This window comes from Conger conger, chromosome 3 (assembly GCF_963514075.1).
Source record: "Conger conger chromosome 3, fConCon1.1, whole genome shotgun sequence".
Taxonomy (NCBI): Eukaryota; Metazoa; Chordata; class Actinopteri; order Anguilliformes; family Congridae; genus Conger; species Conger conger.
The window spans coordinates 12533270-12548403 of NC_083762.1; the positions used below are offsets into that span (position 1 = coordinate 12533270).

Here is a 15134-nt window from a genome sequence, read left to right on the forward strand (position 1 = left end):
TGCCAAATGATTTGTGATGAGCCCATTTTACTGGTATGTGCTTTGCTAATAGGCTAGTGGACAGCAACCATTTGTCTTTTGTGATCTCTTGGGGGGGGGGGGGGGGGGGGAGAGAAAATCAGGCCGCCTCGACCTGTGGTATTGCATTAAACTCTAACTATAACTGTATTGACCCAATGAGAAATCAAAATAAAAAACACCCTCACAAAATATAACTTTCCATCCTGTCTTCTAATGTGAACAGAGTTACCATTGATTGCAGTTTAAAATGACCTATGTAGATTGTGTTCTGTGCAAGCATCAACTTTTGCCAGCCTGAATAAGTGCACAACCATCATTCTGAAACAGATTTTCAATGTAAGTGAAATCCATAGAAATTTTGATGAGCACATTCGCAAATCAATGCAAAGCTTTGGTCTCTAAAATATTTCAACTTTTGCAGTGATAGTTGTTTAAACTGTAGCTTAAAGATGACTCCAATCTTCTGTTGCATCAAGTTTACACGCTTTTGTTCATTGCTTTTATTTTTTATATTATGTATTTTTATTTATTTTATTTTTTATATTATTTGTGAAATTGCTCTATGTTGAAATTTCTCTATCTTCAATACATGTAATAACGCGAGATTTTTTTCGGGCATTAAAAAACAAAATCTAAGGACAATTTCCGCACGTAAATAGCGTCTTCCTAGGAGGGTTTACATATCCCACAATTCACGTCGTGGCACAGACGAAGCACTCTATGGTGCGCAGTATAAAGGCGAGTGGAGCGTTATAAACGACCTTTCATTAAGGATGGCGGACGGTGCACGAAGTCATTTGTGCGCAGAGGTAAGACCATTAAGATATTTAGAACTAAGCTGCACGATTTATTAGAAGTATCCACCACGTTCTATCAGCTGTAGGTATGGTAGCGTAATTTTAACTGCATGTGAATTGGTAGACCGACAACATAACTTGCAAACTCCATTTTGTAATGCCAACTTAGTTTCAATAACGTTACTTCATTCGCAACAGTTAACTGGGAAACTGATATTTTAGCAATAATTCCTACCATCCCTGTTCCTCACACGAGCCTTTTAAGTTCGACACAGTTAGACAAATGTGGTGGAACTTTGTAAGCAACACGTGGTAACTGGGTGCTGTTTGTAACCTTACACGTGCAAGAACTTGGTCGCTGTATTTCTTGTCTTGTCCTCTCGCACACGAGCTGCACTTTTATGCAACCAGGTGGCTAGCTAGCTCTAGTTTTGTTTTGAGGCAACCATAATATTTATTGAATTTAGTTTTTCATTTCGCAGGCTTTGTACGGTGTACCTGAAATGTATCCATGCTAGCAGACTAGCATGGCTGTATTCAGAGTTGCAAGTTGGGCTCAGACTGCGATCCAGTCGTGAGCCGTACCTGGCTGTAGTTTTCGATCATTTGATGTCGAATGAAATCTTTGTTTTAGGGTGGCGTGATGTGGGCTGAAGCTCTCCGATGTCGCCTTCCATCGATAACCTGATGGGGTTATTTGAAGTGACCTGATTTATCAGGTAATTCGCATCTCTGCCTGCTGAAATTATGTACATTCCCTCATTGGTTTAGGGGAAGAAATGTTTTCTAGCATGTTGTCCGATGTTAAACTCCATGAGGACTAATTTTCCGTTAACTTCGTTTGACTGCAGATCTTTAGGCTTTGCGTACTTTTCATAAGAACTGAGTTGATGCGTTTTTTTGCGTGTTTCATGTGAGGTATTTGCACTAATCCTGCTTGCGAACACTCCTTTTTGACAATGCAACCGATGGTGTGCCTTCTCAAAATGGCATGTATACCACTGTGGTATGTGTAGAAATGCATTTAAACCACAGATTTGGTGTACACGAAGTGTGTAAGAATGACGATTCTGTGGTCCATCCCAAAGACGGGGATACCCCAGCGGTAAGTCAGCTGCGCGGGCCTGCTCAGTGCCTGGGTCAGTGTTACACTGCTGGGAGAGGAAGGTGCTTCACTGTGGCTGGGCTCTGGGAGACACTGTTTTAGTGGCTGCTGATGCTAGGCTGTGATGGTGCCTTACCCCTCTGAGAGTGGACTGTGCCCCCATACATTGGGTGCAGTCCTAGTCTGAGGGATGAACAGTTTCACAAACATTCAATCGGTGTCTGTATACTGGTGCAGTTGGTCCAGTTCATCTAATACCTCTTGTAAAAGTGTCCTTTTGCCTTGTTTAGATGGCAGGATGTGGAGGTGCTTGTGAAGGCCCTTTCTGCATGCAGGACTGAATGAGGGTAGAGGTGAGCATTTCAAACTGGTTGCGTCTTGAATTCCGGGCATGAATATACATGAATATATAAGTGCATCAACATTGGAAAAATTGATCAATTTGTATCAAGCAACTCAATTTTGAGTCAGGCCATACCATGCCGTTTGAGTCGACTTGCTATTGAATTGTTAAATTGCAGAGTACAGTCTAGATCATTGGGCATGACAACTTTTCTAAAACGGTTTGGCTTTAAAGCTATGGAATGTGTGTATATATGATTGTAGTAATTGGTGTGCTCCATTCTACAGAAACTCATGAGATCAGCAGTGGAAGCTGGAGTTTGTCACCAATGGAATGTAGGCCAGGTAACCTGCCATGTGTTTTGCATTATGATGTCATTGATGCATTTAGGGCCTCTACCCAAGTCTGTACTATCATAGCAGAGGGAACTTCCTTGTTATGATCTCATTTTCCTTGGGACATCAAAGACAGGACTTTGGCACAGGTTAAAGTGGATCAATTCTGCTATGACCTGACAAGAAGACCTGAGACATTTGAAGTGTGTGTGGGGGGCGATTGGCTGTTTGTAATCTACTAGAGGTTCATGGGGTGAAGGCTGTCCTCTGCAGAACTGATTTGTAGTTCCCAAATTTCTCCTTTCAGGTACCGTGACTGAAAACAGATGTCGGTGTGCAGTTGGGGTCCCAGTTGCAGTTTCTGCTTTTGTGCTTCTCTTGAATGGGGAAACACCTGTGTGTTCGGTTTAAAAATAAAATAAAAATCCTAAACTGTGTAAACAAATTGCTTTGACTGGTTTGTACACCTGATGCATGCTTCGTGTTCCATGTTTTACTTAAGCCATTTTTAAATGGCTTTTGAGTTATGGTGGGGAATGTCTGCTGTGGGTGCCATGCCTTTAATTTGGTTTAAAATGTTGTCTTAAGCCAGGCACTTGGGTTATAATGATGCAAGGGATTCCAGGTTGGAAAATAAAATGGGCTAAATGCAAATTAAAACAATTCTTAATCAACCTGTTGTAGAATGATACATTTTCTGTAAATAACTTTAGAATTTGAATTGAGTCATGTCAGAACATGGCTGATGCATTTTGGTTTTGACACCCAATAACCAGTAAATATTTGAGGTAAGACCTGTGCATGTAGTGATCTGGAAATAAAACTGTCATTTTAAGGAAAATCCTCTAGAAGCACTGTTGTGATAAGGTACCATTACATGCATCACCATGGGGTGTTCTGATGCAATTTTACGTTTTACATTGACCGTACACTTGGCACTATGTTCCAGCCATATACATGTTCTTGTTCCTGATGAATCGACTAATCTAAAAGTATCTGCCTGCTGATGAACAAATGGACACAAGCACTTGTGCTGAAAAGTACGCTCATGCTCCTTTTGTGCATTTAAGCACAAGAATCTGTCTAAGGTTGCCCATGTATTAAAAATTCTGTGTTTCCAACCATAAGAAAATGGAACAAAAATATGCTGGGACATGTTTACTCAGAAGGATAAAAATGTAATTTACCAAGTCCGAACCTCAAGGGCCTATTGAAGGCCATCTTAAATGCTTCTGAGGCTGTGGTTAAGCAGGAGATGTGGCCAGAGATTTGGAGTGGTGTTTAGCGTTGGCATCTGAGGCTGTTTGGGCAGGACAGAGGGCCAGTCTTTGGGTAAAGTAGGTAGGGACTCTTGACAAGGTGGTGGGGGTCAACATTTGGCTGAACAGTCATTTTGGCAGGGTGGGCTTCACTGTAGTTTTGAGTTTGGTGTTCTGACTGGGCTATGGACTCGGTCCTGCATGCACTCTTCCATGATGACCTGAGACACCTGCTCAGGTTCAGGGGCCTGACGGGCCTCGGATGCATAATCTGCCAGTCCCGGTCACCAGGGGCATTACGGGATTGGCCAGGGTTCAGCTTCTGTGGCAGCATCACAGTGGCAATGGCAGTGGAGTGAATGGTGCCAGCTAGTCTCAGACGTCTGTTTTCGGGCGCCTCGGAATCACAGCAACGGGCACGAGACGAGACGGCTTGAAGAAGGCGTGTCGCTCTCATTCGGGCCGCCGAGGGACGGGGTATGGGCGGTACATCTAATACGACTACCTCCAATTGAATCAGACGAGGTACAATTGGCTACCAAATTGGGAGAAAAAGGGAAAAATCTGAAAAAAAAAAAAAGACTTGGGTCTGTTGGCGGTGGAGTCCAGGTGGGAGATCACTGAGGTGGGCATGCATGCCAGGCTGGACTACTGGACAGGGGGGTAAGTGGTCTGATGGGGGCCAGTCTTCGTGGTCATTCAATCAGAATTTCATGTTTGTGAAATTTTCATCCAGTTTTCCTTTCCAATACTTTCCACTATTCCTGCAGATTGAGGGTGGTAAGCGCAGTGATTTTCAGACATTTCAACAGTGGATGTTCTTCGAAATAATTCACAGTTTGAATGTTGATGGTTTTGTTTTTGAACTGTTTTATAAGGTTGTTCTACAGGGCATCTTGTCCTTTGGTCTGGTTTATGTTTTCACATTTATGCCCCAAACTCCTTTGTCTAATTTAACATTACTGCATCAGTATCACTAATGCCTTGTTAACAGTATGCCGTCTGTTTCAAACTCTCCTTTTTTATGCAATTTCTCATATCACTATGGCCCTGGAGAGCCGCCTGTCACCATTAGGACAGTTATTATAGTCATGTTATAAAATAAGACACTGTACTGTTTACACTTTATTAAGAACAGTATACTAATACTGGATAGAGCCTCCCTTTGCTCTCAAAACAGCCCAAAATCTGGGTGCATTGGATTCCACAAGTTGCTGAAAATGTTCCTTTGAGATTCTGGTCATTTCTGCCGATTTGTCTGATTATTATTTTTCTTCTTTCAGGTATAAATTAATTGTATCCCAACAAATTTTTCTTGGACATGCTTGTCTTATGGCTTCTAAGATTCATCTCTTAAGTTCAGTCAGCTGGCTTGCGTTGTAATGACCTGCAAACCTTGCTTCAGGCATCACCCGATGGCTTAACCCACGGGCTTAGCAAGCTCTAAGAAACTGCTGGAAATCATTGACATTTGGATTGTAACAGTTAAAAATGATGTGCAATTCCTCTATGGCGTCCTCAGGACACTTGTGAGGTTGTGGAAAAGTTTTAGACATATTACAGAGGTCTGCAGGTGTCCGCGGTCTTTGTGCTTGCTGTAAACCATTGGGTCCCGGGACCATTCTAACTGGGGCCTGGAGGGCTAATCCCTCATCTGCCCTTTCTCCCTCATGTGATTGGTCATATTCCCCTCTGCTCTTTTCTGCAGCCCTGTGTTCTGCCCTACACAGTCTAGTTGAAGTTGGTGTCTTGTTCTCTTCAGTCTACATTATCAGTCTAGAGCTGTCTCCTAGTTTTTATTTTTTATATTGTTTGTCCTGGTATTTCTTGTTGTGGTTGTGGATTAGATGAAAATTCAAAACAGTCAGCATGATCCATTTCTTCATCTTTATCATGAGAGGAACTTCCCTGTTCAGCTTTTACAGTTTTTAAATTGGGCATACCTTGATACGGTGGAGGACCTGTAGGATGTTTGGCTTTTCTTAGATTGTTTACATTCCTGTCGTTATCCAAATCTGCTCTGTTTTTCTAATTTATCTGCTTTTTAAGCTCACTAACTTCCTCCCTCAATTTTCGTCAGTGTCCATGAAGCCTTGCTTTCAGATTCTTATACCCTCTTATATGCTTCTTCATAGCACAAAAATACTGTTTGCAGTGAGTTTATTTTTACTCTCTCGGGCCTGTCTAAGAGATACTATTTTGTCCATTCAAAAGAACCATCTTCTGGAAATTGTCATTTTGGATTTTCGCATGTATACCAATATGCATATGTCTTTCGACTATAACGTGTATACATATAATATGTTGGTGTTCCTTTAGGGGGAACAAGCATCAACTGACTATTCCCCATTTTCATGTGTACACTTGTCATTTATGAATGTATTATTATTATTATTATTATTGTTATTATTATTATTTATTCTATTTGTTTTAGTATTTTTATTTTCTTTGCTAGGGGGGGATCTAACCCCTTTTCTCTCGTAAAGCAACACCCTTGTATGGCCTATGCTGGGGACTCTAACCCCGCTAACTTGCTTTCTCTATCTCTAGTAAAAAAAGAAAATGAAGCGTTACCACAGCTCTTTAAGAAACTGGACGGCGTAAACAAACCCGGAAGCACAAGAGCAGCAGAAGAGCCAGGAGGACAGACACTCTTTAGGGATGGAAATGGTCCCCTGCCCATTTTAATGCCGGCAGTGTCTGTCCCGCTGACGATCCACAGCTGCTGTGCACCGGGTCACCGCACCAAATTGTCCAGGAAAATAATCCACCCTGACCGCTGCGATAAGGCACTCTTTATTACATGCAGCATGGAGAGAATTACATCAGCATGGTGCATTCTCTGACGCAAAGCAAGCTCTCTGATATATGTACTCAAAACTATACACTACATTCTATTATAACTATACATTACATTCTATGTTGTTCCAGCCATGTACATATTCTCGTTCCGGATGAATGAACTCTGAAGGAAAACATTCTTTATCATACGGCTGGGCAAAACAACTTTCTCACTGATGACGAACAAACAGACACAAGCACGCGTGGTTGCTTAAAAGTCATCCTTTAAGTGTACATGGTCTTCCACATTCTAAAAATTACTCGCTGTAGATTACTGGGCGATGTGTTCACGTCTCTTACACAACTTGTGCTGGGGAAAATTCAAAATGTCTGAAAATGCTTTCTAGTACATGACGCCTCACTTGTGTTTTCGAGTCAATTTCAATTTAGGCATTTTTACTTTCTATCTAGCCTGACTGAAATCGTTACCCGGTGTTATTGACCAACTTATGTGATGAATGTGTAGTGTAGCACAGCCAGCATGTCGGACAGATGGAGAGCAGCGGTGTGTACACGTAGCATGGTGCGTAAGGACCTGGGCTTGTTACCTAACGGTTACAGGTTAGATTCCCTGGGAGGACACAGTCTTTATACCCTTGAGCACGATACTTAACGGTAATGTCTTCAGTGAAATATACGGCTGTATAAATGCATGTTGTTGAAAACGCTGAAGTTATTCACTTAAGCAGCGGCAGCAGCTATTTAGGATGGGCCCCGGTGCAAGATAACCCACGCATGCGCGCACACACACAAGCGCACACTCTGGGGGATTGCCAGCAATTTAAGGGACCGGTTGGTGGCGTAAGGGTGAAGAACCTGACAAATGTAGGCTGGTGCCTGACCATGCAATGCCCTGTATGTAATGAATGTCATTTCTAGTTGCATGTGTGCACACATGAGCTGGGTGATGGTATGGAATTGCTAGATTAATTTGAGTTGCCACTGATTTAATTATGCCCAAACTTAATGCGATAAGTGTATTGCTACAGTCCTAAAATGTGGTTTGACAAATGGAACAATATAAGGGGGAGAGGGGAGCGGTGATTAGTCTGCCAGTAGGCCTACGTAATGTTTTTTTAAATAAAAGTGACAGTACTCTCATTCACCGACAGAGGGTACCCGGCCGTTGCCACGCTACTCCTTAGCAATGGGTTTCTAACTGGGCTATGATTGGTCAAGGGGCCCGCTACTCCACAGCTGTGAAACTTAGGGAAAGTTTTTTTTTTAATCGGGGGGAAAGGATGGTGGTGAGGTTATTCTGATCGTATAGGAGAAGCGAGAGGGACGTTTCCATAGTAATTTTCTCATCGACCGCAGCAATTATATTTTATTTCTAAGAGTATAGTCAATTCCCGTGTATGTTTCGAGAATGAAAAATATGTGCTGACTGATTGAGTTACGGAGGGAATGTACCCTGAAATAGGTCGCTACGTACATTGGGGTATGGTTTAACGGAATATCATAACTTCATCAAGAGAAGGACCTAATTGTTTTATATGGTATTCATTTGAAATCGTCGTCCGGACTTTGTATCAGCGTGCACGAGCGTGTGAGTATGTTCAAAATGTTGTCTTGCTTGCTCCATTCTAACCAACTAAGGTTATAAACGGCGTGTTGCTCGTGCGAGTAAAATGCTACCGTTAACGTCCAATATTACGCAGGTGTTATAACAATATTTTCTTCAAAACATTAGTGAAATCAAGTTACATAGCTAGGTAGCCTATTTTACCAAGCGTTGATTTAACCATTGTAACCTCCATTCTGCTCTCACCGTTTGTTTATGACAGATTCCGGGAAACCGAAACATTTCCTACAGTATGGGGATGTTAAATATCCACATAGCGGTATTGATTCTGGCGCTATCAACCGAAGCGAGAGGTAAGTCAGCTCAAATGTTTCTATTTATGCGGTTATTTTGCGTAACGTTATGCATCTACTTTATAAATAGAATAAAAACTTCGCATGGTTCTGGAAATAGAAGTCTGATTCTGGAATCGAATTAGGCTGTCCAATGTACAGTGGACAGATCATCCCGTGACGCACGTTCGCTCCAAATATTTGTTTTAGTTTCTGGCCAAAATCTTGCGGTTTAAAGTAGTTTTACATTAACAGAATCGACACGTTATCTGGAGTGAACTGTAGACCACTTGAGGTAACTGGAATAGGTTACGGAGAAGCGGTCTGTGTGCACAATGGTTCTCTTGTCTCGTTTTCTTCGCTTTCATTGCGCCTTTCTAACCTCGGATTGGTGTTTCCTTACCGCAGCCCCTGCAATGGGGAATTTTGTTTGTAAGGTGAATTTTAAGATCTAACAAACAACACTGGAACTGCCACAAGCGATGCATTTTCACGCAATAGCCTAGCTAATGGGAATGCATGAAATGTCATGCAAACTTACTATGGAAAAGCAACTTACTTTAAATCATGCCCACATTTCCGCTTGTATCTCACTCAGTTAATTTAAGTGTATTGTTAATGTGTAAGCACAACCCGAATGTAACTATGTTCGAGTCAAATGTGTAAATACTGTATTCACTGGGCTTAAAGATCATGTTTATCGATCCACTCTTCTTTTTATGTTTCTTTAACAAGGTAATTGTTTGATTTAACTAAAAGACCACGCATTAAACCGTTGGTTGGATTGACAACTTGACATGAGTTAACTAGAAGTTCATAAAAAATTAACATGGGGCGAAGGTGGGATTTAAGTACGTGTTCAAGTCTACATTATCCTAATGGAATTGTGATTGGGGGACATAAACTAATCACACTCAGTTGTAAAATTTCAGGGGTAGCCATTGTTTTTTTTTAATGATCATTTCTCCTGAGCTTTACGTAGCCTACAAAAGGCAAATGTTGAGTAACGCGCTGGACCCTGAACAGGAATCGGAGTGATCCCTCCCTTTCCAGACAGTCCTCGTGTTTAATAAACACCGTCGCACACCCGGAATTCACGCTGCCTGCTGGTCAACCGTGACAGAAAGTGCTTGTACTTTGGATTTTCTAGCGAGTAACTGTGCTTACCAGGAATATACACTGCGTAGTGTATACTGACGGAACACAGCTCGAAACGTGCTTGTGGAAGTGCAGTTTGTGTCGATGCGATCTGTCCAAGGGCAAACAAACAAAGTCCTTTCTTAGAAGTTTAGCGGAAATTTAGCACTGGATAAGTTTTGTGTCTCCTGCCAACTTGAAAAGCAGTTAGCGTAAATCAAAGCGGAGCCGATGACACCTACTGGGCTGGTTGCGTAAATCAGGGAAGAATTCGTGCTTTATACTTGAGGGTCTCTCTTTGACTGACCTTTTAGTCTCACCACCCTGTTGACTGCTAACTGCAGGCACCGTAGAGCTCCATGAGTCACAGGGCACTGCTAGTACATTACTAGAACAAATTGATATAATTTCTCTCTCTCTCTCTCTCTCTCTCTCTCTCTCTCTCTCTCTCTCTCTCTCTCTCTCTCTCTCTCTCTCTCTCTCTCTCTCTCTCTCTCTCAAATTAAAAAGAAAATTCAAATTAGCTTTATTGGCATGGTAAGGTACACTCACAAGGCGAATGCATTCACTGATGTAACAAACACAACAGATGGGAAATAATAATTGAACTACAATAAATAATAATAAAATACAGAATAATAATAAAATAAATCTCTCTCTCTCTCTCTCTCTCTCTCTCTCTCTCTCTCTCTCTCTCTGTGTCTCTCACACACACACACACACACACACAATTCAGTGTAAAGATGATGTTATACTGATTTAGATTTGAAAGTCAGCAAGAACAATGAAATGAAGAAGCAGTAGATATACATTTCTGTTTGTTCTTTAAGTACATAATTGTTTCAAAAATACTTTAAAACAGAGGAAAAATGCATACATTTACCGTACCTTTACAGTACTGTTGGTGGCATACAAAGTATTTTAACTTAGCTAGATTAGCAGTCTTTTAAGTGGAATGGTTTTATTGAGTTAATTAGCACTCTATATTAGCCCACTGGCCAGCTGCTGACCCTTTCTGAGGGTGATCGCTCCATTGTCTTGTCTGTTTACAGAGGTATGCTGTGTTTGCTCGTCTCTCACTCTGCGTGTGTGTTTTCATGCAGCGGTGTGTGTGTGAATGAGTGTGTGTTTGTTGAGGAGGAAACGCACAATCTTTGTCGTTCTTGGATTGCTTTCTTCCTTTGGCCTCGTCTTTGTCATCCTTGGAATGCGGGAGTTGGGACCCATGCATCTTGCATTGCGTTGCTGGCATTTAGCAGACACCCTTACGCAGAGCGACCCCCACAACCTTTTACCTTTTTTTTTTTTTTACATAGCGTCCATTTTTACTGCTGGATGTGTACTGATGTAATTCAGGTTAGGTACCTTGCTGAACAGTACCTCGGCGGCCTACCCAGGACTCGAACCTGCACCCTGCCACCCACATTTGCTGCCCATGTTGGACCGTAGAGCTGCAAAGCAGGAGGTCTGTACTCAAAGCCAGGGAGTGCGTACTCAGGAGAAGTGTCGAATTTGACTGGGGGGGGGTGGTGGGTGCTGGTTTCAGGAGAGCCACACAGGCTGGTGAGACCCTGCCAGTTTGTGGGTTTGAGTCTGCCATTGTGCCTTACTTTGCTACTGTTACTCTTGCAGCTCACTACGCTCCACTCCCGTTAATTCCTCCATAATGTGCTGTACATTTGTTATTCCAAGACAGGAAAGCCTGGAATGTGCTGACCGAATGCGCTGTGGACTCGTGTGCTTGAGGGACTCCATAATTTCGCATGGGGGTCAAGTCTCTATTGTGGACAGGCTAAGTGCTTCACGTCCCAAGGCAGAACACGGTGTTCTGTTGCCCCCTCAAAGTTACTTTGGTGCTAAATCTGCTAAAACCTGAGACAGCTGCGGTTCTGCCAGGGCAGAGTAAGGAAATCTAGAAGGTGTAGTGAAGACCGAAACGTGCGCGGATGTGGATGTGGATGTGGATGTGGATGTGCGCACCTTTGCCTTTTCTCCGCCTCTGTGGGCCTCCCATATGCTCTGGGTCTCCGCAGGGAAGGGGTCTAATAAAGCCGATTTTACAGCCCTATGTGTTTATATGGGCATAAGGGGAACAAACACGCTGTGGACACAATGTGTTGTTTATGCCCTCCCCTCCGAGCGGAGCAAGCCCACGCTGGCCCAAGGGAGGGAGAGACAGAGACGGAGACGGAGAGAGAGGGAGAAAGAGAAAGAGAAAGAGAGAGAGAGACAGGCAGAGACAGACAAGAGAGTGAGAGAAAGAGACACAGAGAGATAATTTTGGAATTTAAAAACACCTTTATTTCAACAACGGAGAAAACCCCAGTCATGATCATTGTCAGTTAAGATAACAAGATAATCTTCACAGTTTTCTTATATACACACAGCTGTACTGCACCATATATTAAAAAATACATTTTTACAAATCAAGGCCGAGCCTTCCTTTCTCATCAGAATGACACTGCACCTCGTTAGCTCTCCTATTAATAATGAAAGTGAGGTTTGCGTTGCACACACGTGTGATGGGAGGAGAGAATGAGAGATCGTAGGCCGGTATTGCGTATTTGTTGTAGGTACACTCGTGCACAAAAAGGCCGCATGGATGTTTGGGCATCAGGGACGTCCCAGCACCCTCAAGCCCAGATAAGGGGTGAACACAGCCAGTTTGTGGAATGTCTTAGCTCTCCTTCCTTCCCTTATGTGGTCAGATACACCCTGATCCTTGGCCTCTGCCCAGTCATGGCAAATAATCCAATCAGCATCAAGAATGATTTTTCTTTGCCCTGCCATGGCAAATCAGCAAATCAGCCAATCGGCATGAAGAATGATCTCTCATTTTTCCCCTGTCCTGCCTGCCACTTGCTTTTCCATTTTCTGACATCACAATGTCACATGGCACAGTGCAGAGACCGCTGTGGCTATACTGTTGGACTCTCCATCCACAGGCACGGACTGGGCCCCTTGAACGCAGGCAGTCTGCTGGCACCACCAAGCTGGTTTTTTTAAGCCCCCCCCGAGTGAAGCAGACCGTATCCAAACTAATAAATAGGGTGTCGTTTGATTTATGGGTTGTGTTCTCTGCAGAGCTCTCCAGCACAATACGTCTAACTAACTGCTACAGTGCCTGCCACATGTTTTGTTGTTTGTTTTTTTTTTTCCTTCTCGAATGGCATTCACATCAAAGGTTCGGCCTGGTGATTTACCATTCTAATCTTTGAAAGTGTTTAGAGTAATCCTTTTTGGTGTTAAATGATACGTAATAACAAGCCGGAGCGTCACGTCGAGTGCTTCGAAGCGAAGAGCCAGACCCCGCAGTTCCCCCCGGAGAGTAACGGCCCTTCTCAGACCTCATTGGACTGCAGGGCCCTCTCCTCTTTCTCTACGGCTCTGTGCTTTCTCTCCCAGCCGAGAAGAGAGGATTAACGTTGCCCCACCAACCAAGGTTGCTGGCTTGAAGAGGGCGGTTGCCTTCCTGGTCCCAGGCCGGCACGGGCGGCCCGTAAACAGCTCTTTTAGGCCGGCGTGGCTGCCGCCCCTATCTCTCCTCTGTTTGCCCTCCTCGGCAGGTGTCAGGGCTGTCCAGTTCATTAGGCAGATAATGGCCCCGGCCAGCAGCCCTCCTGCCCCTCTCTTATCACCCCCGCCTGATTGTGGGAAGGCTCTGGCCCGCTTCCACCAGCACTGCATGCTGGGAAGGAGCCAGTCACTTGGCCGGCTTGTTATTTGGGAAAGTCGTCATAGCGATTGTTCATAACGAGCCAGCGGAGTGGGGTTGGCGTGGGTTACGGTACACTCTCAGATATAAAGGTACGAGAAAAAGCCCAAAAAGGTACAAATGCTTGTGGCTGGAGCGGTAACCCTATAGAGACTAGGATACCGTGCCCCTAGCCAGCAATATATCATTAATGTGTACTCATTTGTACCCAGAGAGAACAGAGTACTTTAAAGGTACATTTTTGAAATTTTATCCTTGAAAAACAAAAACGTACCTCCACTGCCACTTTATTTTTGAGAGTGTAGTTCAGGAGAGGGATGTAGTATTAAGGAAGATATACTGGGAGAGAAAGGTCTGTCATAATTACAGTTGTACAGTTGTATTATTATCATAAATTATTTGTAGTAATATTTGTACAATAGTATAGTCTAAGCTACAACAGTATACTGTTGGTACTTTATACTTCTTAGTTACCGAATAAAGCTTTGCTATTTTACAGAACATGACATGACATGGCAGTGATGGCCTTCCTAAATATTCATTTTCATCAATCCTACATTGATGGATAGTTGGAGATGTTTCAAAATAACTTGAGCTCACAAACTTGAGAGGGTGCCGCAATTATACTTGGGCTTCCACAATGAATGTGAGCTTGCTTTGCAAAATCCCCCTTTGGCATCAGGTGAAACCAGCATGTTTTAGGCATGAAAATATTAAAGTTAAAAGGAATCCATAATTGATAACAGCAATTATGAAGCAGTAGAGTTAGGTGTCTCCTCCCATCTCCAGCTGTCTTCGGTGTTTTTTTGTATGTTCTGGGGCTGACTGGCCCGGGGGGAGTTTTATTGGAATCACGGCAGGGCACAGGCCCAAATGTGTACACGCAATTTAAGGGTATCAGGTGCCCGTGTGTGCAGAGAGAGAGTGATAGGGCCAGGAAACACAAAGAAGAGAACTAACCTGCTCTGCTGGAAAAAAAAAATGTTGAGTCAGTTTTAGCAAAGAAAATTTTAGTCTTATATTTAGACTCCATGCAAAACTCTGTCTAAACTGTGTCTCTTAAAGCAGCTCGTATTTCTACTACTTTTTGTTAGATGAGACAAAATTCTTGCCAATGAGGTGAGTCATTAATTTCATTTCCAGATTTGCAAATAGGGCAAGACAATATCACTTGTTAAGCAAAAGGTGTCTTAATACAAGCTAATAATGAGGGGGGAAACATTTTTTAAAAAGTCTTATTACAAGACTCAAGCACTTGTTAAGACAGACATTTTTACAGTATGCATAGGAGTGAACATGGCAGCACTGCAAACACAAAAAACTTAAGTATTTAAGTTATACATACTTTATTTTGACTTATTTTTGCAGTATGAGTGTCCCTCACAGAACCTCAGACTCCTACAGATACCTGCCCCCTCCTGTCCCTGGTCTCAGCACAGTGACACATGGCGGGGCGGAACTGGCTGTCTGAGACAAAGATGACATCACTTATCTGGAATATAATGCAGGCCTTGTTTGCTGATAACTTTTTTTTTTTTTTTTTGCTGTTTTCGGAGCCATCTCACATTTTTGATAAGAAAGAAGATTCCTTTGTTTGTTTTGTGTTTGAGCCCACCGCAGAGGTAGAACAGTGCCGTGTTGTAAATTTCTCCTAGTTTATCACAACCCTACACCCTGGGTTTGTAGAGTTTACCATAAAAGGTATTATGTATTATGAGAGAAAA

The 15134-nt window shown here is 42.9% G+C and overlaps 1 protein-coding gene, 1 long non-coding RNA gene and 1 other non-coding gene across 3 annotated transcripts in view; all 3 read left to right on the forward strand.

Annotated features, from left to right (window-relative positions):
- Positions 1-729: 729 nt before the first annotated feature.
- On the forward strand, positions 730-3046 carry LOC133124750 (uncharacterized). Its single transcript, XR_009708342.1, has 5 exons — positions 730-830; positions 1453-1537; positions 2214-2276; positions 2554-2610; positions 2909-3046. It is a non-coding gene; the product is annotated as an uncharacterized LOC133124750 (long non-coding RNA).
- Positions 1917-2122, forward strand: LOC133125352 (small nucleolar RNA SNORA74). Its single transcript, XR_009708429.1, has one exon. It is a non-coding gene; the product is annotated as a small nucleolar RNA SNORA74 (small nucleolar RNA).
- Positions 3047-7943: 4897 nt separating the features above from the next.
- The window catches only part of fgfrl1b (fibroblast growth factor receptor like 1b), a 39550-nt gene continuing 32359 nt past the window's right edge, over positions 7944-15134 (forward strand). Inside the window, exons 1-2 of the mRNA XM_061235317.1 lie at positions 7944-8250; positions 8489-8579. Of these exons, the coding sequence (XP_061091301.1) occupies positions 8519-8579 (61 nt within the window). The 5' untranslated portion in view covers positions 7944-8250; positions 8489-8518. The remainder of the gene's footprint in view (positions 8251-8488; positions 8580-15134) is intronic.